This window comes from Nothobranchius furzeri, chromosome 14 (assembly GCF_043380555.1).
Source record: "Nothobranchius furzeri strain GRZ-AD chromosome 14, NfurGRZ-RIMD1, whole genome shotgun sequence".
Classification (NCBI taxonomy): Eukaryota; Metazoa; Chordata; class Actinopteri; order Cyprinodontiformes; family Nothobranchiidae; genus Nothobranchius; species Nothobranchius furzeri.
This window is the reverse complement of record NC_091754.1, coordinates 2578245-2602557: the sequence shown is the minus strand read 5'-3', so window position 1 is coordinate 2602557 and position 24313 is coordinate 2578245. Positions and strand designations below refer to the sequence as shown.

General features: G+C 44.1%; 1 protein-coding gene across 2 annotated transcripts in view; it reads left to right on the top strand.

Moving 5' to 3' along the window:
- adarb1b (adenosine deaminase RNA specific B1b) overlaps window positions 1-24313 on the top strand; it is a 194333-nt gene that overhangs the window by 111883 nt on the left and 58137 nt on the right. The window contains exon 3 of one of the 2 annotated variants that reach the window (XM_015965522.3): window positions 8386-8422. Coding sequence is in view for 1 of the 2 variants with exons in the window: in XM_054746482.2 (XP_054602457.1) it covers window positions 11228-11327 (100 nt within the window). In the remaining variant the exon portion in view is untranslated. Of the gene's footprint in view, window positions 1-8385; window positions 8423-8450; window positions 11328-24313 lie in introns of those variants that run through there. The other variant, XM_054746482.2, reaches the window with a different exon arrangement.

Sequence of the window (24313 nt, the reverse complement as noted above, 5' to 3'; positions counted from 1 at the left end):
GGGCTGACTGGTTTTGATTTTAGAACAAAACACACACAGCCCGGCCTGTGCAGGGTGATGAAGCTTGTCCAGCTGTAGTTATGGTTGGCTTGCACACAGAAGCATGAATGAATTTGCGTCTGGAGGATATTTACTCCCAGCAGTTTCTTCTCTTCTTGTTTTCCTTCCCCAACCATCCGTCTTCTCCCTTTCTTGTTGTTGTATTTTTTTATTTATTTTACCGTGTCCTGTCTGGCTGTGAAGCAAACAGAATTGATGTCTGAATGCTGGTAACAAGCCTTACAGATTTACTCTCAGGTGGAGCATCAAAGCTTCTGCTTTTAATGTCACGCCTGATACTTAAAACTTTATTGTTATTGTTTTGGAATGCTTTGTAATTCTGACCAGACACGGAGACAGAGGTGAAAGAGAAAGGAAAAGACAAAAGGTGGGGAGAGAGAGGGGAAAAGGGGGGGGGGGGGGGGGGGGGGGTTCCACAAAAATAAACAATAATGAACAAGAGTCTGCTTCTAGACCTGCAGGAAGAGAACGAGCAGAAAAAAATGGGACACACAACAATACACCAGGAGCAAGCTATCACTGCGTCAACGTGATGGTGAAATATAAAATCAACATTGTTTAACTGAACAATCACACGATAATAAATCACAGTGCATTAAGTGCCCACCATAGTCTTAAGACCTGTGTTGAACGTGCCCAAGTCCATACTTATGAGAGCACCATGTGAGCACCTGTGTGTGTACACGCGCTTGTTTATGTAAGGTTTCTCTATAGGAGCATCCAATAGAGAGTGTGAGGGACCACAGATCCGCCCCCCAAAGATGTGTAGAAGACGGGGGGAGCTCCAAGTCCCAGAGATCCAGGCGCTGTCCCAGAACACAGGAACCCCAAGGAGACTGCAACCAGAAAGGCCCCCGCCCCCCTCGAGAGGCACAGAGGATCGCCCCGGGGGGCCACAACCAGCAGCCGGCAGAGTCCCGGGAGATATCAGCGGCAAGCCCACAGGCCCGCCCGCAGCCTCCCACCCCCTAGCCGGCCGAGCCCGGGACCCAGCGACCAGGGACCCAGGGTCGACCACCCCCGCCGGGGACCCAGCAGAGCCCAGGGACCCAGACCCCACCAGGCAGCCACCGGGATTGATCAGGCAGATGCCAAAATCTTAAACCCCCTGACCCGGGAGCCACGAACACTCAGGCAGACCAAGGCACCACACCCCACACCAGGTGTGGCAGGGGGAGGGGAGACGAATGTCTATATCATCAAAAGAAGTCCCAGGAGAGGGGAGGAGTCAAAGGCCCCACCTGACATATACAGTCATACACAGACACAGTCACACACTCCCTCCCTCATGCTCACACATGCACATACAACCAAAGACTTACAAAAATGCACACTGGACACCCACTCATGCTCCCCATACACACCCTATTCACTCTGGTCCCGGTACTGCTGCATATTGGGTACAACCATCACTGGTTCCCAGAGTTTGACCCTTTCTGCTGGGGTGCTGATGAGCAGGCTCCCCCGCCCAATGCTGAACAAAGCAACCCACCACCTCAGACCCCAACCAGACGGCCAGATCTCCCTCCTAGCCTCCAGCCCCAGGAAGCCAAGCAACAACAGTGGTGTGCTAAGACCCCTAGTCTCCCTCAGCCTGCTCCATTATAGTGTTGTGTGTTGATGAGGTGTATTCCATGGCTGTGGTGAGCAGGCAGTGCGGGCATTGTCTGGCCTATGCCAGCGGATGCCACCGCACCACCCCACTTGCACCCACAGCCCTCGGTGTCTAAGTGCAGTTTAAAAATGGAAGTGGGCACCGGCACTCACAAGGAGGCTGAGATATCCCCCTGCCAAGTGTCGTTGAATGTGCTCACTCCCAAGGCCCTAAGTGTGTGTTTGTGTGGAATGTCGTCGGTGGAAGTGTATAAGGTGTAAATAAAATTGGGGGGCAGGTTGCTACAGGAATGCGGAAATGGGGTCCATACCCGCACTCCCTGACTTGTCCACCCCCCAAGGTCCTATGTGCATGTTTGTGTGATGATGTGAGGGAGCAGGAGGAGAGAAATATGCGGGGATGGGGAGGAATGGCTGGTTGGGCTTAGCCCTTCAGGGAGCCAGCTCCCCCACTGGCCCCAATAGGCACCTCTGTTGTCAAATTGCCACCCAGGGCATGGAGACCCCAGCCCATCCTGCCAGGGCCCAAAGCAGCAGCATTGCAGAGCCTCACGGAGTCCGAGGCCATCAACCCAGCCCCACCCCAGCAGAATATCTATGCCCATCCCTGCATTTGCACAACTTCCAGAATATATAAGACATAGGACATCCAGGTAAGGTTGGGTCCTCCCCTCCTGGACCTCCCCCTCCCCTGTGATGGAACAGCAGAGGAGCCAAGGTCTACCCGAGGACCCTGAACCCAGGCCAGGCACTGCTGCATGTTCCTGCCTTCTCCCTGGAAGCATACATGTCAGGACCCGACCCCCAAGGCCCCGCCCAGATCCCCACATGGGGCCGGCCACACCCCGAGCCCCCAGGCCCCCACCCAGACCCGCCCAGGGGCAATGCAGCCGCCAGGCAGTGACCCATGGCCGCCGCCCAGACCTCCAAGGGGCCCCACTCACAACCGCCAGTAGTTCACCCCCCGAAGCAACCCAAGCACCTCCGGAGGGGGGCAATGGCCCCCCAGTCCCAGACACCCCCAGTGAACCCACCTCCAGGGAACATCCGGATACTCCAAACTCAGACCCCACACCCCCCCACCCACACCATCCCGCAGGACAACATCAATGGCCCCCCACCCTCGCTATGTGATGGAACCGATCAAAGGAGCCCAGAGAGATTGATCTGAAGTGGAAGCAGAGGCTAAATCAAGTGTAATATGATCTAACAAAAGATTTCTATACTGGTTAATGCAGAGACTTTCTCTATTTTTCCAATTCAAGAGGATAGTTTTCTTAGCGATGCATATGGCAGTCAGAACCATGTGAACCAAAGATGTTTCAATGGGGACATCGTCCAGGTTTCCCAGTAAACAAAGAGAGGGTGTGGTTGGGATATGACATTTCAGAGACTTTGACAGGTCTTCACACACTCTACCCCAAAATTCCTGGACAGGTGGGCAGGACCACAGTGCATGAATGTATTTGTCAGGAACGTTGTTTGTGCAGTGTGTACACGTGTCAGATGACACAAACCCCATCTTGAACATCCGATGACCTGTATAGTGTACTCTGTGTAGAATTTTGTACTGATTAATTGTAAATTGGAGTGTCTGATCATTTTAAAAGTTTTTAAACAAGTTTGGGACCAGAAGTTCTGGTCAAAGCTGACTGATAGATCCACCTCCCATTTTTCAATAGGGATTGCAATTTTATCGTCTATTTTGGACAGTGTCTTATATACTTTAGACAGTAGTTTGGGGGGGTTGAGATTATAGAAGTCTAATACCCTTGGTGGTGTTTGTAATTCTATTTTATTGAGCTTAAATTTTTGTTTGACTGCAGATTTAATTTGGTGGTATTCTAAAAAGCTATTCTTATCCATTCCAAATTGGGAGACTATTCTATTAAATGGGATGAAGTCCAATCCTTCAATAATGTGTTCCAGGTATAGGATTCCTTTATTTTTCCAGTCCGGAAGGTTCATCATTTTGTTCTTTTGCAAAATGTCAGGATTATTCCAGATATGTGTGCGTCTGCATGGTACTAGTGAAGACTCGGTCATTTTAAGATACTCCCACCATGCTGTCAGAGAGGTGCTGATACTAATACTTTTGAAGCTTTCATGTTTTCTTATGCTTGAGCTAATAAATGGTAAGTCTGAAAGCTCTATCATATTGCAAAGTGTCTGTTCTATATCTAACCAGGACTCATCTAGTGGGTTATCTTGCAACCATCTTGGTATATATTGCAGCCTGTTGGCTAAGAAATAATAATAAAAGTTGGGTAGATCTAGTCCTCCTTTGGTCTTCTGAAGTGTTTTAAGCTAATTCGTGGAGGTTTATCCTGCCAAAGGAATTTGGTAATTGAGGAGTCCAGAGATCTAAACCCCTTTCAATGTTTCACACTTTGCTTTCTCGTCCTCCGCTTTCTTCTCTTCTCCTGCAGCTAGGGTTGTCACGGTATGAAAATTTAACCTCACGGTTATTGTGACCAAAATTATCACGGTTTTCGGTATTATCGCGGTATTTTTTAAACGGTGTTGCATATGTTCAGAAAGCATTGAAAGTCCTGTTCTACACAAACTGAAATAGTTTTGAAAAGGTTTAACAGTGTTTATTAAACCTAAAATAACACAAAGCCTTAGCAAAAGTGCAACTTTTCACAAGTAAAGGAACAAATAGCTTATTTTTCTGGAACATGTTACAGTAGTCAGTGCAGGTTTAAATGATACAAATCCAAACATTCAAAACATAAACAATATGTAAACAAATCAAAGAAACACCACTTGTTTTCTCATATACTTGTTTTCTTCATTATCAAAATGAAAATCTAAAACTCCAGTCCACACTTGACTTGAGCGCTGTACAAGTCAACCTTAAAAAATATGTATTTAAAACAAATAGCCACTTTAAACAAATTACTAAAATAACTACTACACTATGTAATCAAATCCAAATGTTCAAGTATAAATGGCATTGAATAAGTAAACAAATCAATGACAAGGAACTAATTGTATATTTCTCTTCATCATCAACAAATAAGATGCTTCATCCAGCAACAGGGTGTCTGTGACACGGTTTAACTGCTGCCAGAGGACGCTGCGGCTGCAGTATATAGTGACTCGTTGCATTTTCTTTCAACCAAAAGTCCTCACGTCATGCATTTCAGCTAAAATGCTAATGTTATCTTACCTTGCACTGGCTGTAGAGACGTGGGTGATCGTCACACAGATGTGCCATTAGATTCGAAGTGTTACCTTTTGCAGACACTTGTTTCCTGCACGTTCTGCAAACGGGATAGCAGTCTTCTATTAACTGTCCCTCAGCATTTTTCAGAAATCCCAAATATGCCCATACTTCCGATTTAGTCTTCTTTGAGGGCGGATGGATGTCCTGGGCGCTGCCGTCTCCTCCTTCGGCCATTATTTCAGCTTCAAAGTTTTGGTGCCATTGCAAACTAAAAAGTGCGTGTGCGCGCCGCGGGAACTTCAGCTGAAGCGACGGTGGCTGGTAAGGGTCATCGCGCCGAAACCACGGCCACGGTAAACCCACCGAGATAATATAGTTTTTTAAAAACTGGACGGTTATTTTTATTGTCAACTTTTTTACCGGGGTTTACCGCTATACCGGTTACCGTGACAATCCTACCTGCAGCTCATCAGAATTATTTAAATGTTTTCTTACTTGTGATTTTTAGGCTCACCTCGTTTAAATTTCCACATCTCCAAACAGCCTCGCCTCGTTTATCTGATCAGGTCTTTATACTTCTCCATTATTTCTCTCCTTTTTAAATTCATGTCTCCTCCCTATCATCTCCCTCCTCAGTTGTTACGTCTGTTTACTCTCTGTTTATTTTAGATGAACTGCAGTGCACGGGGTTTAAACGTATGAAGGAGTTTCGAGTAAGAGCATCAAGGCCCTCGTTTGATTGCCATGTTTCTGATAAAAACAAAAAATCTGTTTTATTTTCAGCTGTTGTAAATGAATATTATTTCCATTTTTTTTTTAATTTTTTCTAAACACTTCTCACCTTAAAGCATCCAGATTAGTGTTTTTATCAGAAATTTGCCATAGTCATGTCTAGTCATGTCTACTGCCCCCTGGTGGAGGATTTGCAGCTGGCAAGAGCCAATTTTGTTTCTTTATTACTGTTGTTTTGTCATAGAATTGTGTATACACCTAAACACGACAAAGGCTACTACAGAAGTAGTATTAAAACGAATGTAAGACAAAATGAAATGGCATAAATAGAAGTTGTGGTTAGCCAGACCTGTTGAAACATTAGCGACTTCTTCCCGTGGCGTTGCATGAATCAGGTCCCGAACCTTGTTGTCTGTTGTTTGTTTACATTTAATGGAGTAATTAAGGTATTAGCATGACTTCTCTTTTATTCTTACTACTGCCTTAGCTTTTGTCAATGTGTTTCAGCAGTTTTAAAGTATCATATCAAAAAATGTTTTTAGCCTGGTGGGCCGTTATACATGTCTATACATATTAAAGAAAAACATTCTTATTAGTGGCCTAGTGGTAGAGTGTCCACACTGGGACTGGGAGATTGGGGTTCGATTCCCGGTCGGGTCATACCAAAGACTTTAAAAATAGGACCAAACTTCTCCCTGCTCGACTCTAGGCTTTAAGTGGTTGGATTTGAAGGGTTAAACCACCAAATAGTTCCCGCCGCAGCTCACCACTCCCCGCAGTACTGCTGCCACTCATCACTTGACACATCCATGGGATGGGTCAAATGTGGAGACGAATGTCAGCAGTGTGTGATGATGACTTTGGGACTTTAACTTTTATTATTATAGATTAAAGTTGCTTTCTGGAGTTTTCTCCTTTCAGACATGATGTATGATTTTTCAGAAATCCATAAAAGTGATCGATTAACTTATCATGTACTGTGACAAAATGTAAGCAATACATCTTTTTTTTTTTGCTACGCACACCCCCTGCCCCGCAGAGCGCAGTGCAATAGGAAACCGAACGCCTACCAGAACTAACAACAGCATTAGACTACCGCTTACCCGCTTCAAATTTAAGGAATACCTTGGCTGATGCAGAGTTGATGAACTTTTCATGGAAAAGTCTCTAAAATATAAATATACAGGTCCTTCTTAAAAAATTAGCATATTGTGATAAAGTTCATTATTTTTGTACTGATAAACATTAGACTTTCATATATATTAGATTCATAACACACAACTGAAGTTTCTACTCCAGACTCAGTCCACTGCTTCCGCAGGTCCCCCAAGGTCTGGAATCGGTCCTTCTCCACAATCTTCCTCAGGGTCCGGTCACCTCTTCTCGTTGTGCAGCGCTTTCTGCCACACTTGTTCCTTCCCACAGACTTCCCACTGAGGTGCCTTGATGCAGCACTCTGGGAACAGCCGATTCGTTCAGAAATGTCTTTCTGTGTCTTACCCTCTTGCTTGAGGGTGTCAATGATGGGCTTCTGGACAGCAGTCAGGTCGGCAGTCTTACCCATGAATGCGGTTTTGAGTGATGAACCAGGCTGGGAGTTTTTAAAAGTCTCAGGAATCTTTTGCATGTGTTTAGAGTTAATTAGTTGATTCAGATGATTAGGTTAATAGTTTGCTTAGAAAACCTTTTCATGATATGCTAATTTTTTGAGATAGGAATTTTGGGTTTTCATGAGCTGTACGCCAAAATCATCAATATTAGAAACAATAAAAGGCTTGAACTACTTCAGTTGTGTGTAATGAATCTAATATATATGAAAGTCTCATGTTTATCAGTACATTACAGACAATAATGAACTTTATCACAATATGTTAATTTTTAAGAAGGACCTGTATGAAAACACAGCATGATATGAGAATAAAGCTTGTGAAATAACCTGTTTTACTCTGCTTGTCTGCTACAGAAGCACATTTATAAACAGAAACTTAAAGTCGCCATCTTAAAAAAGCTGTTCCAGAGACTTTTTGTGTGATATGCTTCTCAGCCACTAGACGGTACCATCAGATAAGAGAAATACTCCGGAAAGAGACTTTAAAGGGGAAAAAATTCACAAAGAAAATCCAGGGGTGGCGAACTCTCCTGTGCCCTGGAATCTGAGTCTTTTGGCAAAATCCTTGACAGGTCTCTTTTAACCCTTCAAAATAAGAGTCTAAAATATTCACACGTGCCTTAAAACACCAGAAACCTCTAAAATGGTTGTTGTTTGTTTAGTTTTTGTTTTTTTTACCTGAGAACAATTTAGATAATTATTATGTTTTGCTATGACTTATTGTGATGGAATGGAGGAAGTTGTTTTAGTTCCTCTGTGGAAGTGGCCATTGTTGCTGAGGGAAAGGGCTAAAAGCAGCTGACAGTTGGCTAGCAGCAGGATTTGTCATTGATGGTAAAGTGGATGAGGAGTGAAATGATTCAGGATGATAAATGTTTTATCTAAAATGTAAAAATAATAAGATATTGAAGAAATATTTAGTCTGCTGATAACTTGGTTCATTATATATGTATTATTTTCATTCATTTATTTCACAAAGGAAACACATTTTTCTGTTTTATTAGTTTTTTTGTTTCTGTGGACAGCTTTCTGAGAGTTTTTGAATAAATCTGCGTTTTTACTCTTTAGCTAAGGGCCCGGCTGGTGTCGGTCCCTTCTGACTCCAGCACATCTGTGTAACAGGTTGGATTCCAGAGAAGAGACTTCACCAAAGTTACTGCTGTTTAGTTACCTGGAAAATATCTTCTTTCTCCTTCAGGTCTTTTCCAGTCACAGAAGTCTCTACGGAGTCAAACGTGAGTGTTTTCATTTTTTATCATGATTTTCTATATCTTCTTCCTGGTAGGCTTTTATCTGCTGACAACTTTGTTTCATTCAGGGTCTAACATAGATGACTGTATCAAAGTGATGAATGATGAGTTGATAAAACTGCTTTGACACAAACAGGTTGTCAGACTAATTTTATGTTGTTTAACGGTGGAGGCGCCAATGTTGTATTGTTGAAATGGATGGGATGGAACTCGAGGGTAAAGGAAATCAAAGTTTTGGGTTTGATGAAAATCTAAAATTTCCAGGACCATCATAGTGTTACATGGTTAAATGCTTGCTGAATGTTTCCGGACTCTTAAATCTCGACATCATACCGATTACACCGTATTTGATGTAGTGTGTGGAGATTTGATTGACTACAATCTAGACCACGGGTCGCCAACCGGATGCCCCCGGGAACCATATAAGGGGCCCTCTGACCATTTCTCCAAATAGCACAAGTTTAACATACCGGTACATACATAAGTAAATAATGAATATCTGCTGCTGTTTTTTATCATAAATACATTTATATAGATTTTAAAACAACACATTTCTTTAAAAAAAATAGCAAAATATGTTTATTATGCATGAAGTTTAGTTTAACTCTTAGTCATTCCAGTTCAAAGGTCTGCTGGTAGCCCCGCTTGGCTCAGTACCCTTGAAGGTTGGTGACCCCTGGTCTGGTCGATCATTTGCTTTGCATGTCTGTCTAGCAATGCTCCACTGGAAGCTCCGCAGCCCCAGACTTTATTGTGACTAGCCAATCACAGCGCGTTTATTCAGATAAACAATAATGCATTATTGTCTTCTGTCATGATTTAATGGCGGACTGCTCTGTTTACTGGCATCAACTGACTTGGGCTTTTCTTTGAGTCAAAAGCAAATAGAGGCACTTAGGTCCCTTATGTAGAAAAATAATGTGTTTGCATTTTCTATGATGGCTGCCTCGTTGACTGACATCCGTAGGGACGAGTACTTCACGTCGTTTAGCCAATAGCATGGAAGATAACGGTAGATCTCGCCCCATGGACCGTGGCCAGACGATATATTCACATATTTAGGATGGCTTGTCAGACTAGAGATTTGGAGTCATACATTTAAAACTCATACTTTACCGCAGTTTTTATCTGAAAAAGAGCAACATAATGGTACAATGATCATTCCAATCCATTATTTACCGTGTTTTCCGGTGTATAAATCGCTCCGGAGTATAAGTCGCATCAGCTATAAAATGTATAGTGAAGAAGAAAAAATCATGTGTCGCACTGGACTATAAGTCGCATTTTGGGGGAAATTTTATTATTTTTCTTACAAAATCTGAGACCAAGCATTTCACATTGCAAGACAAGTACCGGTAACAATAACAGAATGAACCACCAGGGGGCAGCACCCCGCCACAGGCTGCAGCAGAGTATGGCGGTGCCCTCCCAGCAGGACAGGGGAGCTCATTCCTGGGTCGCATCGGCCCGCAGCAGCACGGTATACATCATTTGCTATATAAGTCGCAGAACCAGCCAGACTATGAAAAAAAGTGCGACTTATAGTCCGGAAAATATGGTATAAGAAATAAAGTGCTTAAACTTTACGATTTGGAAACTGTATAAAGCTTGTAAAGATATCTTACTCCTAAATGTTCAGTCCCTGTTCGTAAGATGAGAAAGCAGCTATAATCCAGAAGGAACGGATGTATTAAAAATAACGAGGAGTTCATTGTTAGTGGCCTATAGGACTATTTAAGGAGGGAAACTGAAGCCCTGAGGTCACCTAAAGGATATCTTAAAGACATCGTAGATACAGCAATGACTTTCAGGGGAGATTTGAGATTTCTGTTTCTGAGCGGATAGATGAGCTTGCATTAGAGGTAAACATAGGTCGGTTAGGCTTGTTATGTTGTAGGTTTGATTTGCAGACTAAACCCAGTTATGTCTGATGTTTTCATATTGTTTAAAAGGGACAGAGCTTCATTCATGCATTTCAATGGATTTCTAATGTTTGCAGATTTTATTCAGATTTTTTTCCTTAAAAGAAATAAATAAAATAAAAATCTGTTGTTTTTCCCAACACATTTGTAAGAGATTGGCATCAATAAAACAAACAAAAGTAGCAACTGCGCTCTGATGTTGGATGTGAAGTCTGCAGCTGCTGGTTTCAGAACGGTGCAATAGCAGAACACAACCACAAGAGGGAGGCAGAGACTCTTAGTTGATAGAGTTACTATAGAAAATGTTTAACTGTAAGAATAATTTCAGCATTACAGATGTTTCTGTTTTAAGGTTTTAACTGAATGCATGAGCAAAGACGATTTTTTTTTGTTTTTTGGGATAAATATCCTAATTATGATCAAAGTAAATAATTAAAAAGAGTTTTGTTTGCAGCTTTTACGCCGTTTTCAGCATAAAAACTTAAAGTTAAGTTTGGTGCAGAGATCAACTTTGAGTTAAAGGTTTTGCTTCTGTTGCCTAATAACGTCGTTCCTCTGAGCTCGTCCCCTCCCGCTCCCTCACACCCTGCTCCATTACCTCCGCTCCGCGCCTCCTGATAGGGCAGACATGGAGTCGGCGGACGAGCGAAGCAGCTAGAGGAGGAGGCGAGAGAGGGAGGGAGTTTGGGTTTGAGAGAAGGAACAGAAACAAAGAAATGCTGCAGGTGTTGTGAGGCTGAACATCCTGCTCGTCTGTAGCTGGACTCTGACAGGTCAGGCAGAGGTGAGGGACAGGTGGGCTCATGTCAGCAGCTGTTTTAACCTGAAGTTGGATTTTCAGAGCCGCTTGGTCGGTTTTAGATCCAGCATGGCTCTCTTTACCAACGAAGCGCAGAGTCTGGGCTCCTATTTCTGTCTGGTCCGACGCAAGTTTAAGAGGAGGCGGAAGAAGCGCTCCGAACGCAAAGGTAACCTCAGGGTCAAAGGTCATTCTCTGGGACTGACGCTCTTAATGTTTTTGTCATTGTTTGTCTGCGTGTGGTTTTCAAACTTTGGAGAAGTTTATTTAAAAATCAAAGGTTGCTCAAAGCTTTTGGCCTTTTAGGAGGAATTCTTTAGAAATCCATGGAAATGAAGTTTCGGCTCTTATTAAAACACTTCTAGCTATTTTTAAATGTTTCTGTTGTTTTTCAAACCTTCTAGCTGTTTTAACATCTGGTTTAAGCTGCGAATGAGGACATAAAATCCTTTTATCCTGAGCTCAGCGGTCATCATACAGTTTATGGTTCTTATTGTTCAGTTTTCTTTGTTTTATTCTAAGTTTCTTTGTTTTACAGACATTTTTAAGTAAGTTTTGCATTCACCAACAAAGATATTTACCTTTGTTTGACCTTGGTAAACGAAACGCCTGTTTCATTTCTGCCTGTAAACTTTGTATTTTTCCTGAGATAAGACCAGATCTGTCTCCGTTCCTGCGTCCGCCTGAGCGACTCGTCGCTCGGCCGCCGAACGCCGAGTCCCTCTGAGGTCTGGGCTTTTCTCTCCTGAGCTTCCTGCTCTGCTCGGAGGATTAGCCAAACAGCAACGGTAGTAATTACTTAGGTGGCCACAGCTCACTGGCGGCATTAGCCACGTCTCAGCCACTTGCTTTGACATCCACCCCTCCTCAGCCATCAGGTCCATTCATCCACGTAAACCCCCCGCTGCTGATGGAGCAGTTTCAGCTTTTGATTTGAACTCTGGAGTTTCGCTCGCTCAGAAACTGTCTATCAGTGTTACTCGGCTGTTTCCCACCTTTTCTGTCCTGCTTATCACCTGGGAGGAAAGTGGCTCTTTTTCCTTTTTTACACCAGGGGGAAACGATGACACAGCAGAACTGCGGCCCCACGTTGCTCTGCTCATTCTCTTAGTCAGCTTTAATTCCAGAAATTGGAAATCTTCTCAAAAGTTGCTCGAGTTGCTGCAGGTGCCCGAGGGTGAGACGCCAACACTAGCTGAGGTTTGAGACAGAAGACTTGTTCGGCTCCAGCTTGTCTTATTTACTACTTTTTACTTAGAGGGGAGAGCCAGCTCCGTGTTTACAGTCTGGTGGATCCTGATCCACGTTTAATTTAGGGCTGCAACAACGAATCGATAGAAATCGAATTGCGTCATCGATTCATTGTGTCGCACAACTCTTCCAAACCCACCAAATAAGGTGTATAGACAGAGACCCTAAGCTACACCTATCTGTGACCTAAAATGCTTGGTCCAAGTTAAACAGCGTAAGGGCAATTCTCATCTGTTTTGTTTGATCTCATCTGTTGACATTTATTTTAAATGTAATTAAACATAGGCTGTGAATTAATCAAAATTGATCACTATTTCCAAAAATGACTGAAAAAATACCAAATAAAACAAAAGTAAATGAATGCCATCCTCCTTGTGATGATGCCCTGGGCAACTGCCATAAAGTCACATCAAGAAATGCTGCTGATCATTCCAATGATCCCAAATAGACTCACATTAGGCCACATGAAAGCAACTGAACCCAAAAATATATTAACCAGTATATAACTGCACTCTCACACAACACGCCTGCAGCAACAGTTAGGACTCCTCCCTCCCTTTTAAAAGCGTTTTCGCTTCTGAGGACATTGTGGTTGTAAAGCCACATGCTAGTAGTCTGGCCCCGGTGTGATCAACCAGTTCCTGCGGGAATGTGACGGCAGAACCCCCCAAACCCCCGCCCCTTCTATCTAATAGCGTCGCGCTCACGATTTTATAGACTTTATTTTCTTTACGAGCTAAGGGCATGTCTAGCCTGTGTAATAATCCGGGACTTGGGTGAATCACTCTTGAAAAGTTTTTAACTTACTCGGACACCGAGCTCTCTCCTTCCTCGCTGATGATTCTGACATGCTTACGTTTAAGATGCTGCATCATCACTGTAGTACTCCCGTGCCATGCTAAGTCTGACCTACAAACGTTGCAGGTAACGAATGTCTTCGCCTGATTTAACTGAAAATGCTCCCAAACTTTAGAAGTTTTTACTTTTTTGGGTCTCGCTGCTTCTGCCATGTTCCTCTTCCAAACACCTGCCAGCTCGCCCTCGCGCTGATCTTACTTGCTCCGGTCTGCGGTCTGGAAGAGTTGTGCGACACAACAAATCGATGACGCAATTCGTTGCCAACACTTTTAATTATCGATTTTTATTGATTTTATCGATTCGTTGTTGCAGCCCTAGCCGTCACATTCCTGCAGGAACTGGTTGATCACACCGGGGCCAGACTACTAGCATGTGGTTTTACAACCACAATGTCCTCGGAAGTGAAAACGCTTTTAAAAGGGAGGGAGGAGTCCTAACTGTCGCTGCAGGCGTGTTGTGTGAGAGTGCAGTTATATACTGGTTAATGTATTTTTGGGTTCAGTTGCTTTCATGTGGCCTAATGTGAGTCTATTTAAAATGTTCAGTTGTTGGTGTTGTTTTGGAAATAGAATTTGGGATCATTGGAATGATCAGCAGCATTTCTTGATGTGACCTTATGGCGGTTGCCCAGGGCATCATCGAAAGGAGGGCAGCATCCATTATTTTTTGTTTTATTTGGTATTTTTTCAGTCATTTTTGGAAATAATGATTAATTTTGATTAATTCACAGCCTATATTTAATTACATTTAAAAATGAGTTGTTTGACATCCTCAGTTATAATAAATGTCTACAGATGAGATCAAACAAGACAGATGAGAATTGCCCTTAAGCTGTTTAACTTGGACCAAGCGTTTTAGGTCACAGTTAGGTGTAGCTTAGGGTCTCTGTCTATACACCTTATCCTCCCTTGCTCATCCCCTTCCAAAGTATTCTGAAGGCTTCATTTCTGGTTTTTCATTTTTTGAAAAATGAGACAGAAAGAGGTGTTGTCTGGCAAACCACATGGTACACATGGAAGGGGCTGGGTGGAGTCTACACTTCCTTACTTCCTATGCATGTTGATATGCTTACATTTTTGCTTTGCAGTGCAACTTATCTGAAGCTGTAAGACATTTTAGGTGGTAGCCTGTTGTTTTTCTGCTATTGAACTGTTTTCTAATAATGTTGTGTTTAATAAAGTGAAGGAAGGAGGGAAATAACGTTTCCCTAGCAGTTTTAAAAAATGTCCCCATGTAATCCGATTAATCGATTAATCGTGTCGAGACCCCATCCGATTCATCGATTATCCAAATGATCGTTTGTTGCAGCCCTACTTTCATTTCTGTGAAGTTGAGCTCTGATCGTCTTTTCTAATTTACACCTGAAAAGATGAATTTGTCGAATGAGTTGGCAGATAATTTTTCACTGTATGTTTGATCTTAGTTCCTAGATTTGTCAAATTACATAAATAAAAGTTTCATGTAAAAAAAAGTTTGCCTAAATGTCCAGGAGGGATTTTCCATGTTTTAATGGGTGCTTGAATTAATCAACTGAGCTTGTTTTTTTCTCTGTTTTTTATTATTTTTATTTAATCATTAATTAAGAACAATGGAGTTCTATTTCATGAGACAATAAATAATAGTTTTGAGTTTTAAATAATCAATATGAGTGAATCCCTCTCCCTCTTCCCCACGACAGATCGGCTCAGCGTCCGCATCACTGCAGACGCCGAACCAATCCGCCTGTCGATCTCCCGATCCCTCCTACCCTCACTCGTGAACAAGACCCCGAGATACTTCAGAGGGAGCTGAGCCAGAAAGCCAGGCTCTCGATTTACCGGTCGATCTACGTCCCAATCCTCACCTATGGTCATGAGCTTTGGGTAATGACCGAAAGAACGAGATCGCGGATACAAGCGGCCGAAATGAGTTTCCTCCGTAGGGTGGCCGGGCTCAGCCTTAGAGATAGGGTGAGGAGCTCGGACATTCGGGAGGGACTCGGAGTAGAACCGCTGCTCCTCCGGATCGAAAGGAGCCAGTTGAGGTGGTTTGGGCATCTGGTCAGGATGCCTCCTGGACGCCTCCCCGGGGAGGTGTTTCGGGCATGTCCTGCCGGCAGAAGGCCCCCGGGTCGACCCAGGACACGTTGGAGAGGTTACATCTCCAATCTGGTCCGGGAACGCCTTGGGGTCCTGCCGGAGGAGCTGGTGGACAAGGCCGGGGAGAGGACGGCCTGGAGCTCCCTAGTTGGGATGCTGCCCCCGCGACCCGGACCCGGATAAGCGGAGGAAGACGAAGACAATATGAGTGAATCTTTTCATTCACCTTGAAAGTGCTTGAAAAGTTTTATTCCAATGATTCTGTTTTGTTCAAACTGTCCTATGGTGGACACTTCTTGCCAAAATGAACATTAAATAAATGTGGAAATAACTAATTAAAAATATAAGAAATACATTTAATAATACATTTTTGGGGAAATAAAGTAGTAATCTTTTTTCCTCATATGTTCACTGTAGCAGGAAGAGTCCTCCAAACTGTACGTTGTGTTTTTCACTAAAGATGAAACACTCAGCTATTTGGTAAGGAAACATTTACTTGAACACATTTATGGATGGATTCCTGGCTCTGATCCAAAACCCTCCGACCGACACACCTGGAGTGAATTATCATACAGCGAACGGTGACTTTCAGAAAGGCTAAACTTCTCCGATGCATCTCTCATAAATGTGCCAAACCACGACACTTGCAGACGACGCTTTTCAATGGGCCGTGTATGAAATATGGAAAATGAAGAACAGAGGCATTTTCTGCAAGGCCAGCAAAATCTGTAAAATGAGCTTTTGCTACTTGAATAGTGTGGGTGGGGGATCCGCACCGCCTGGTTCGTACAGCCATCGCTCTAGGAGAGTCAGCTTTTCTTTCTTTTTTTATGAAAAATAAACGTCCATCCTTTTTAACTCAAACTTTGTTCCGTTTCTGACATTTTGTTTCTTTTTCCACACTCAGTCTTTAGGATTCAGACGGTTCTGATGCAATTTTAAACTAATTATGGATAAACCCCTTCACTAACATCTGTGCGACTACTTATTAGGTTTTAACAAAAATGTCTGATAAAAGTCCAAATATTTGAAACTGAGTCACATAGAGAATTCATCGAGGTCTGGAAAATGGCTTGAAAACTTCAGCAGAGACCAACCATGATACACGTAGGTGTGTTGATATCAGGTGTTCTCCTGTAATATGTAGAGGTGACCACATGTCGGCACTGGGTTATATGTAGGGCTGAAACGATTCCTCGGGTACCTCGAACAATTCGAGTACAAAAAATCCTCGAGTCAAATTCTCTGCCTCGAAGCTTTGTTTAATTCATGTTTAATTAATTAATGGCTTTGCAGTCGCCCGGGGTCATGTTTCACCCGGACCGAAATAAGTGACGCACATACACACTGCACTGAATGCACACGCAAGTAGCGAACGCAACTTAACTTTCTCTTAAGCCATGGCGGACAATGAGGACCCCGGTGGAGTGCGAAAAAGACACAAAATGCCAAAGGTGTGGGAGCATTTTTCACGTCGTAAGGCGGAAAACGTAGTCCAGTGTAAATACTGTAAAATGGATGTAGCCTACCACAACACCACATCCTCGATGCTATAACCTGACCAGGAAACATCCACATGTAAACGTCACTTCTGCAAGCGGACTCTGAGCCTCTACAAGATAATGCATTTTAGCCTGTATTTCTATATATTCTGCGGACACTGTGCGACTTTTTCATTTGTAGCACTCAGTTTCAGCTCACACCGTACGTCTGGTAGCAACACGTCGGACTTAAAATGTGCTAAAAATAGCAGTTTTTACAACACGTCGGACTTTTTACGGTGTTGTTATTGATGTCCGTTGTCCCTCGGAATCGCTGCAGGAGGACACGGGTATTTGAGAGGAAAACGAAAGAAAGTAAATAAATGTTTTATGATCAGTATAATTTGACATAACCACGGCAATCATGTTTTCGACAATCCTTGTTAGTGTGAGACAAAAAAAGTGTAGGAATTAAAACGAACTTGTGTTAATAGGGAAACAGCTGGCGAGCCATGTTTGCTCATGCGCCGTGAGCGGTTCTGGTGCTGTTTGGGCCGCAGCCGCTCTTATTTGTTTACTGTGAAGTAAAGTTGAAGTGCTGAAGTTTTGAAAACTAAATTTGAATAAAACTTGAATAACTGGCAACTGCTTGCTCATTTCAAGAGGTCTTTCATATTTTATAACATGCTATTTGATATAATGGTTTACAAACGCAAAAGAGTAATTTATTAGAGTACTCGATTAATCGATAAAAGATTCGATAGAGTACTCGATTACATAAATATTCGATAGCTGCAGCCCTAGTTATATACATATATATATATATATATATATATATATATATATATGTGTGTGTATATATATATATATATATATGTGTATATATGTATATATATATATATATATATATATATATATATATCAGGAAGTGTTTGTAGAGGGGATGGCAGTCTGCAATAAACACGGTACAGCATGGAGACACTGGAGTTTGTCTAATCATTCGACGAACATAACATGGTGTCAGGAGTAGGACTTGTGTCCGCATTGTGAGAAATATCCTGATTCAGTGAGTACAGTTCGGGAGTGAAGTTCGGTGTTGGTCGGATCATGGAGAGTTTGCAGCCACCAGAAGGTCTTAAGCTTGTGGGCAACGTGGACAGCAACTGGCGGTGCTTCAAACAGCAGTTCGAGCTGTACATGGTGGCAATGGGAATGGATTCCAAGTCGGATGCCAGGAAAATCGCTTTACTGTTGACGGCGGCAGGTCCTCAAGCCATAGAGGTCGAAGGCATTGAGGCAAATACGTCAAGGTAATTGAATGTTTCGACGCACACTGTTCACCACAGATGAACACCGTATATGAAAGGTATGTTTTTTGCACCCGGTTGCAGCACCCGGAAGAGAGTTTTGATAGCTTTGTGACTGACTTGAAGCTAAAAGCACAGTCCTGTGACTTCTGTGAACTAAAGGAGTCTATGATACGTGATCAGATTGTTTATGGGATCACTGATAAACAGACTTGAGAACGTCTGCTCCGAGATGCACTGCTGACGCTAGAGGAAGCCGACTGTGTCATGCCAGTGAAGTAGCACAGCAATATGCTAAACCGTTTGCTAATGCTAAGCTGGGCGCAGATTGCTTTGGTAACGACACAACGGAACAGTGAAACCAATGAAGTTAATCCAGTGTACTCTTGCAAACGCTGTGGTGGCAGACATGTACCTAAGCAGTGTCTTGCGTATGGAAAGATGTGTTGGAAGTGCAACTGAAGAAAACATTTTGCTAAACGGTGTCAAACAAAGGCCAAGCCAAAGGCTGTGCGGCTGGTGGAAGAGATCGGCATGAGTCACACCTTTTTTGTGGGCGTGGTCTCACGTAAAGCAGATGACCAAACGGGGAACGGGCAGGAGGAAGTGAACAACGGCAACGACGATGCTTCTGATTTGTGGGTTGTGTCTCTTCCAATCAACGAAGTCGAGGTGACTCTGAAGATAGACTCTGGTGCACAAGCAAATCTGATCAGCTGGTCTGTGATTCAAACAATGAAACCGAGACCAATAATACATAAAAGAAACGTCCATCTCAAAGACTGCAATGGACAACATATCGCCTGTAGTGGGCAGTGTGTTTTACAGGTGATGGTGAAAAACAAGGTTCATAATGTGCTGTTTCATGTGGTTCCTGAGACCTGTGAGTCACTTTTGGGCGACTGAACCTGGTAAAAAGAATATATTCTGTCACTGATGCAAAGGTCTTCTCTACTCATCTAGAGTCTGTGGGTTCAATTGTGCTGCAATATGATCTTTTTGAGGGGTTGGGGTGTTTGCCCTATGCCTATAGCTTCAAACTGAAGGATAATGCACAGCCAGTCATTCGTGCTCCCAGGCGGGCTCCAGCTTCATTAAAGGAGCGTTTGAAGAGAGAGTTGGATAGGATGTTGAGGTTAAAGGTCAGAGTCAAAGTCGAAGAGCCAACTGAGTGGGTGAACTCGATGGTGTGTGTTGAAAACAAAATACGAATAAGGATCTGAGGGTCTGGTAGGGACCCGGGGGATTTAAACGGCAACATTCAAAGGGAGCATTATCAGATACCAAAACGGGAGGAGATTATTAGTGAAATGGCTGGTGCAAGTAACTTTTCGAAGTTGGATGCTGCTCAAGGTTTCTGGCAGATCATGTTAGATGACACCAGTTCGAAGTATTGCACTTTTAACACTCCTTTTAGGAGGTACAGGTTTCTAAGGATCCATTTTGTTATTATTTCTGCGTCAGATTTTTCATCGTCCGTGGGACAACCTGCTGGAGGGTCTGGATGGTGTTCGGTGTTATGTTGATGACATCGTCACCTGGGGTTCCACCCTCTTGTAGCACAATGAGAGGTTCAATGCGGTGCTGCTACGGGTGAGGGAAGGTGGTTTGAAACTCAACCGTGCCAAATGTTGTTTTGGTGTACATGAACTTACCTTTTTGGGAGACATGTTGTCTGCTCGTGGAGTTGAGCCGGATCAGTCTAAAGTGGAGGCTATAGCAGCCATGTCTCGTCCAACTGATAGGGGTGGTGTGCTTCGGGTTTTGGGCATGTTAAACTGTGGGGAGGTTTATACCCAATTTGTCAGCAAGGACGTCAGCGTTACGAGGGTTGCTGAAGGATTCCTCTGAGTTTAGATGGACAGAGGATCAAGAACGTGAGTGGGTTGACCTTAGGTCTACACTAACATCAAAACCTGTTAGCGTATTATGACCCTACCAAACCGTTGAGGGTATCCACTGATGCGTCAAAGGACGGCATTGGGGCTGTTCTTCTTCAGGCAGAGGCGGACGGTTGGAAGCCTATAGCATATGCTTCTCGTGCTTTAACTGAAACTGAGTCCAAGTACGCTCAAATAGAAAAAGAGTGTCTGGGTGTGGCCTATGTATTAGAGAGGTTTCATTGTGATGTGTATGGGTTACCTAACTTTACTGTTGAAACAGATCATCGTCCTTTAGTCTCTATAATAAAGAAAAACTTAATCGATATGTCTCCAAATATACAGCGTCTGATCATGAAAATGCAAAAATACAGTTGATTTTGTATACACACCTGGTAAGCATTTAGCTTTGGCTGATGCTCTGTCAAGTGTCCCTTTAAAGAGTGTAAGTTCTACCAAGTCGGACATTGAATGTCATGTACATACAGTGATCAACTCTTTGCCGGTATCTGATGTTATGATGGATCGGTTATGTGAAGGAACAGCAGCAGATGCCGAGCTCCAAATAGTACTGGGGCAAATTCGAGGGGCTTGGCCCAAAGGGTCATGTTCACAATATTCGCATGACGGATCAGAACTGAGTGCAGCGAATGGTTTGTTGTTGAGGGGTCAGAGAATAGTAATCCCACAGAAGCTGCGACCTTTGATACTGCAGAAAGTCCATGAAGGACACCTTGGACTAGAAAAGTGCAAACAGCGAGCCAGAGAAGCTGTGTACCGGTGACATGGTTTGGGGAATGCGTTTAACCCAAAACATGCAGAATCACACACTCACAGATCTTATGGTAAAAAAAAGAATCTTTATTTTAAAACGGGAACTGAAGGTGCACTGGAAAAGCCAGTGGAGATCAAGAACGGGAGTGCAGCGTCTGAGGAGGGGAGAGCAGATACAGGTGAGTCCAGGAAGGTAAGTCCTGGTGCAGTCCCACCTCGGTGGGTGCAGAGAATAGACTTACTGGGAGTAGGGGAGCGTAGGAAAGATGGAGGGTAGGTTGGGTGCTGGGGTGAATCCAAGTGGGGTGTCCAGGAGAGGGAGCGAGAGGAGAGCAGGAGAGTGGGCCGGCCGGGAGGAATGGAGAACGGTGAGAGCTGCGTCCAGAAATCCTATGGGGCACAGGTGAGTAATCCCGAGGAGTCGCAGAAATCCAAAGATGTAATCCAGAGGAGTCGCAGAAAACCAGAGACGTAATCCAGAGAAGTCACAGAAGTCCAAAAACGTGTCTAAACCAAGCTGTACTAATCATCCGGCCTAAAGAAGTGTTCTCCATCCTCCTTTTGTAGCCAGACCCGCTGATTGCAAATCAGCTGCAGCTGGAGCCTCCCTCTCCTGAAACACACACAACTAGAAGATGGGAAAATGAGAGGAGTACTCACCCTGGCACATGACAGTACACCCCCCCCCCCCCCCCCCCCCCCCCCGGTCGACCAGGCACTGGGTACCCCGGCCACGGGGTCGAGGATCCAGAATCCTGCAAACTGTACAAACCAACCCCCCCTTGTAGAACCGCGCAGGCGGCAGAGGAGCCGGCGTAGGGTAGAGGGGGCATGAAACCACAGGCTTAACCAAGGACACGTGAAATACAGGGTGAACCTTAAAGGAGCGTGGGAGCTCCAACCAAACCGTGGAGGGTGTGTAGGGACGTCCAGTATCTTGAACGGACCTATGAACCTGGGAGACAGCTAATGGGAGGTTGCCTTTAGCGGGATGTCCTTGGATGAGAGCCAGACCTCCTGACCAGGGGTGTAATCCGGAGCCGGGCGCCGCCGGCCGTTTGTTCCTATCGGCTGTTCTGTCCAGAGGCTCCTGGGTGGAGGCCCAAGCATGTTTGGCCCCCCCAGAGGAACTGCGGAACCGTGGAGGGAGCAGAGGGCTGCTGGGGAAACGGAGATGGTTGATACCCTAAGGAGGCTTCGAAGGGAGACTGACCTGTTGTAGTTGAGACGTGGCAGTTATGGGCATATTCAACCCAGGCGAGGAGAGAACTCCAGGAGGATGGGTGAGCGGAGCAGACGCATCGCAGCATTGCCCTGAGCTCCTGTTTCATGCACTTACATTGTCCATTAGTCTGCGGGTGGTAACCAGACCCAGACGTGAGGACGACTCTGGCTCCCAGAGCCTCTGCGAACTCCTTCCATACTCTAGAGATGAACTGGGGTCCCCGCTCGGAGAGAATCTCCTCAGGGATACCGTGCAGCGGTTCTCTAGGAGGCGCTGTAACACCAACCTAACATGCTTAACGTGTTGTTCCTCAGAACTAGTGAAGATTAAAATATCATCTAAGTAGACAGTCACAAACTTATTCAAATAGTCTCCCAAAACAGAGTTCACTAGGGACAGAAAAACAGCTGGGGCATTAGTTAAATCAAAAGGCATTACTAAATATTCGAAATGTCCGATGGGTGTCTTAAATGCAGTCTTCCATTCGTCCCCTGACGAATCCGTACCAAATGGTATGCATTTCTAAGGTCCAAACGACTGAAGATGGTGGCATCCTGAATGGGCTCAAAGGTAGAAGTTAACAATGGCAGAGGGTACTTATTCTTAACAGTTATCTGATTAAGACCCCTGTAGTCGATGCAGGGTCTGAGCATTCCCTCCTTCTTAGGAACAAAGAAGAAACCAGCTCCCAGAGGCGAGGAGGACGGTCTGATGAGTCCGGCGGCCAGAGACTCCTAAATGTAGCTCTCCATGCTTTCTCTCTCTCAGGCTTAGAGAGGTGATAAAGGTGGCTGAAGGGAAGAGGAGCTCCGGACACCAGATCTATGCTGCAGTTGAAGGGTCTGTGAGGAGGAAGTGAAGAAGCCAGATCCTTACTGAAAACTTGACTGAGGTTGTGGTAGACTGGTGGCACTGCAGATAAATCAATCTTTTCCACCTGAGGGGCAGCGGGACTGCGGAGGATCGGAGAGGCTGAGCAGAGGCAGGTCTGTGAACATTCGGGGCTCCACTCCTCTACTTGGTTAATTTTCCAGTTCACGTGGGGGTTGTGGAGAGACAGCCAGGAGTGACCCAGGACCAGAGTTGACTGAGGAGAGGGAAATATGTAAAAAGCCAAAGTCTCCGTGTGGTTATCTTGTCGCGTGCATGTCCCATTTGCCGGTTCCGTTAAAACCCATTTCCGTTAGAACTTATGAGACTGTGCATCTTTCAGGGTTCGGTGGGGATTTCGGTGAGTTTTACTGTACTAGACCCTGGATTATGGACTTCCTAAGTAAGAATCATATCTTTTATTTTAAAGGTGAAATAATATGCAAGACTTTTCCCTTTGTAGTAGCTCACTTCTTTTTAATCAATCCCGTTATTTTTTGGTTAAAATACTGGGGACGAAGCCCAGCGGGAGGCCGACCCGACTGGCAATTCTTTGGGTTATTTGGATTAATTGCGTCCTATCAGCTTATGTGGTTGGTTGGTAACTATTAAATGATTTTTGTTAGTTGATCAGGCTAACATAAATTTATCAATTTATTTAATTAATCCAACCCTCCAGCTGATAGACTTTTTCAACTTGCGAATCAGAGCCAAAATTAACCACTAATGTTCTGGTTTTATCATCCTTAAGACAACTCGTTACTCGCGGGTGAGGGAGGAGGCAAGCTCCCCTTATCTTAAGGTTTCTTTATATTAATTCGTCACAAACCGTAAAGTAAGTCCTGATAATTCAAGAACCCATAATTAATATGCTTACCTCTGTGCAATTAATGGTCAGGGCTCCCACTCGTGAAGCTTTAGAGAAAACCTGAAATAATCAGGATTATGTTTCTTTTTCAAAAAAGTTTATTACAAAATCAAAAAATACAAAAATGAGTAGATATGAAACAACCGCTTCCCCCAAGGAGGGATTAGTTTAAATGATTAAGAAATAAGGGTCACAGGAGGGTCGTTGAGGAGGGAGTTGATTTACACCAACTCGGTCTTCTGAGAATCACCCCAAACTTCTGTCCTTAAAACTTCTCTGCTTCTCTCCAAAAAATGACCTGTCATCCCCCATCCAGAGGATGGGGGGTGACCTCTCCATCCCTGCTCTATCTCTCTCTGTCGTCTGCCCCAGCTGCTGTCGAATCTCCGACTCCCTCAGCTCTCGCAGAGCTGCTCTTATATACCTTTCCTGGGCCAGCTTCGACAAGGTAGAAGGCACATATCATTACCTTATGACAGAGAGGTCATGGGGTCATTTACCAGATACACACTTTTTAGCTCAACACAAGACATTTGGTATCATTTTCACTACATGCAGCATTC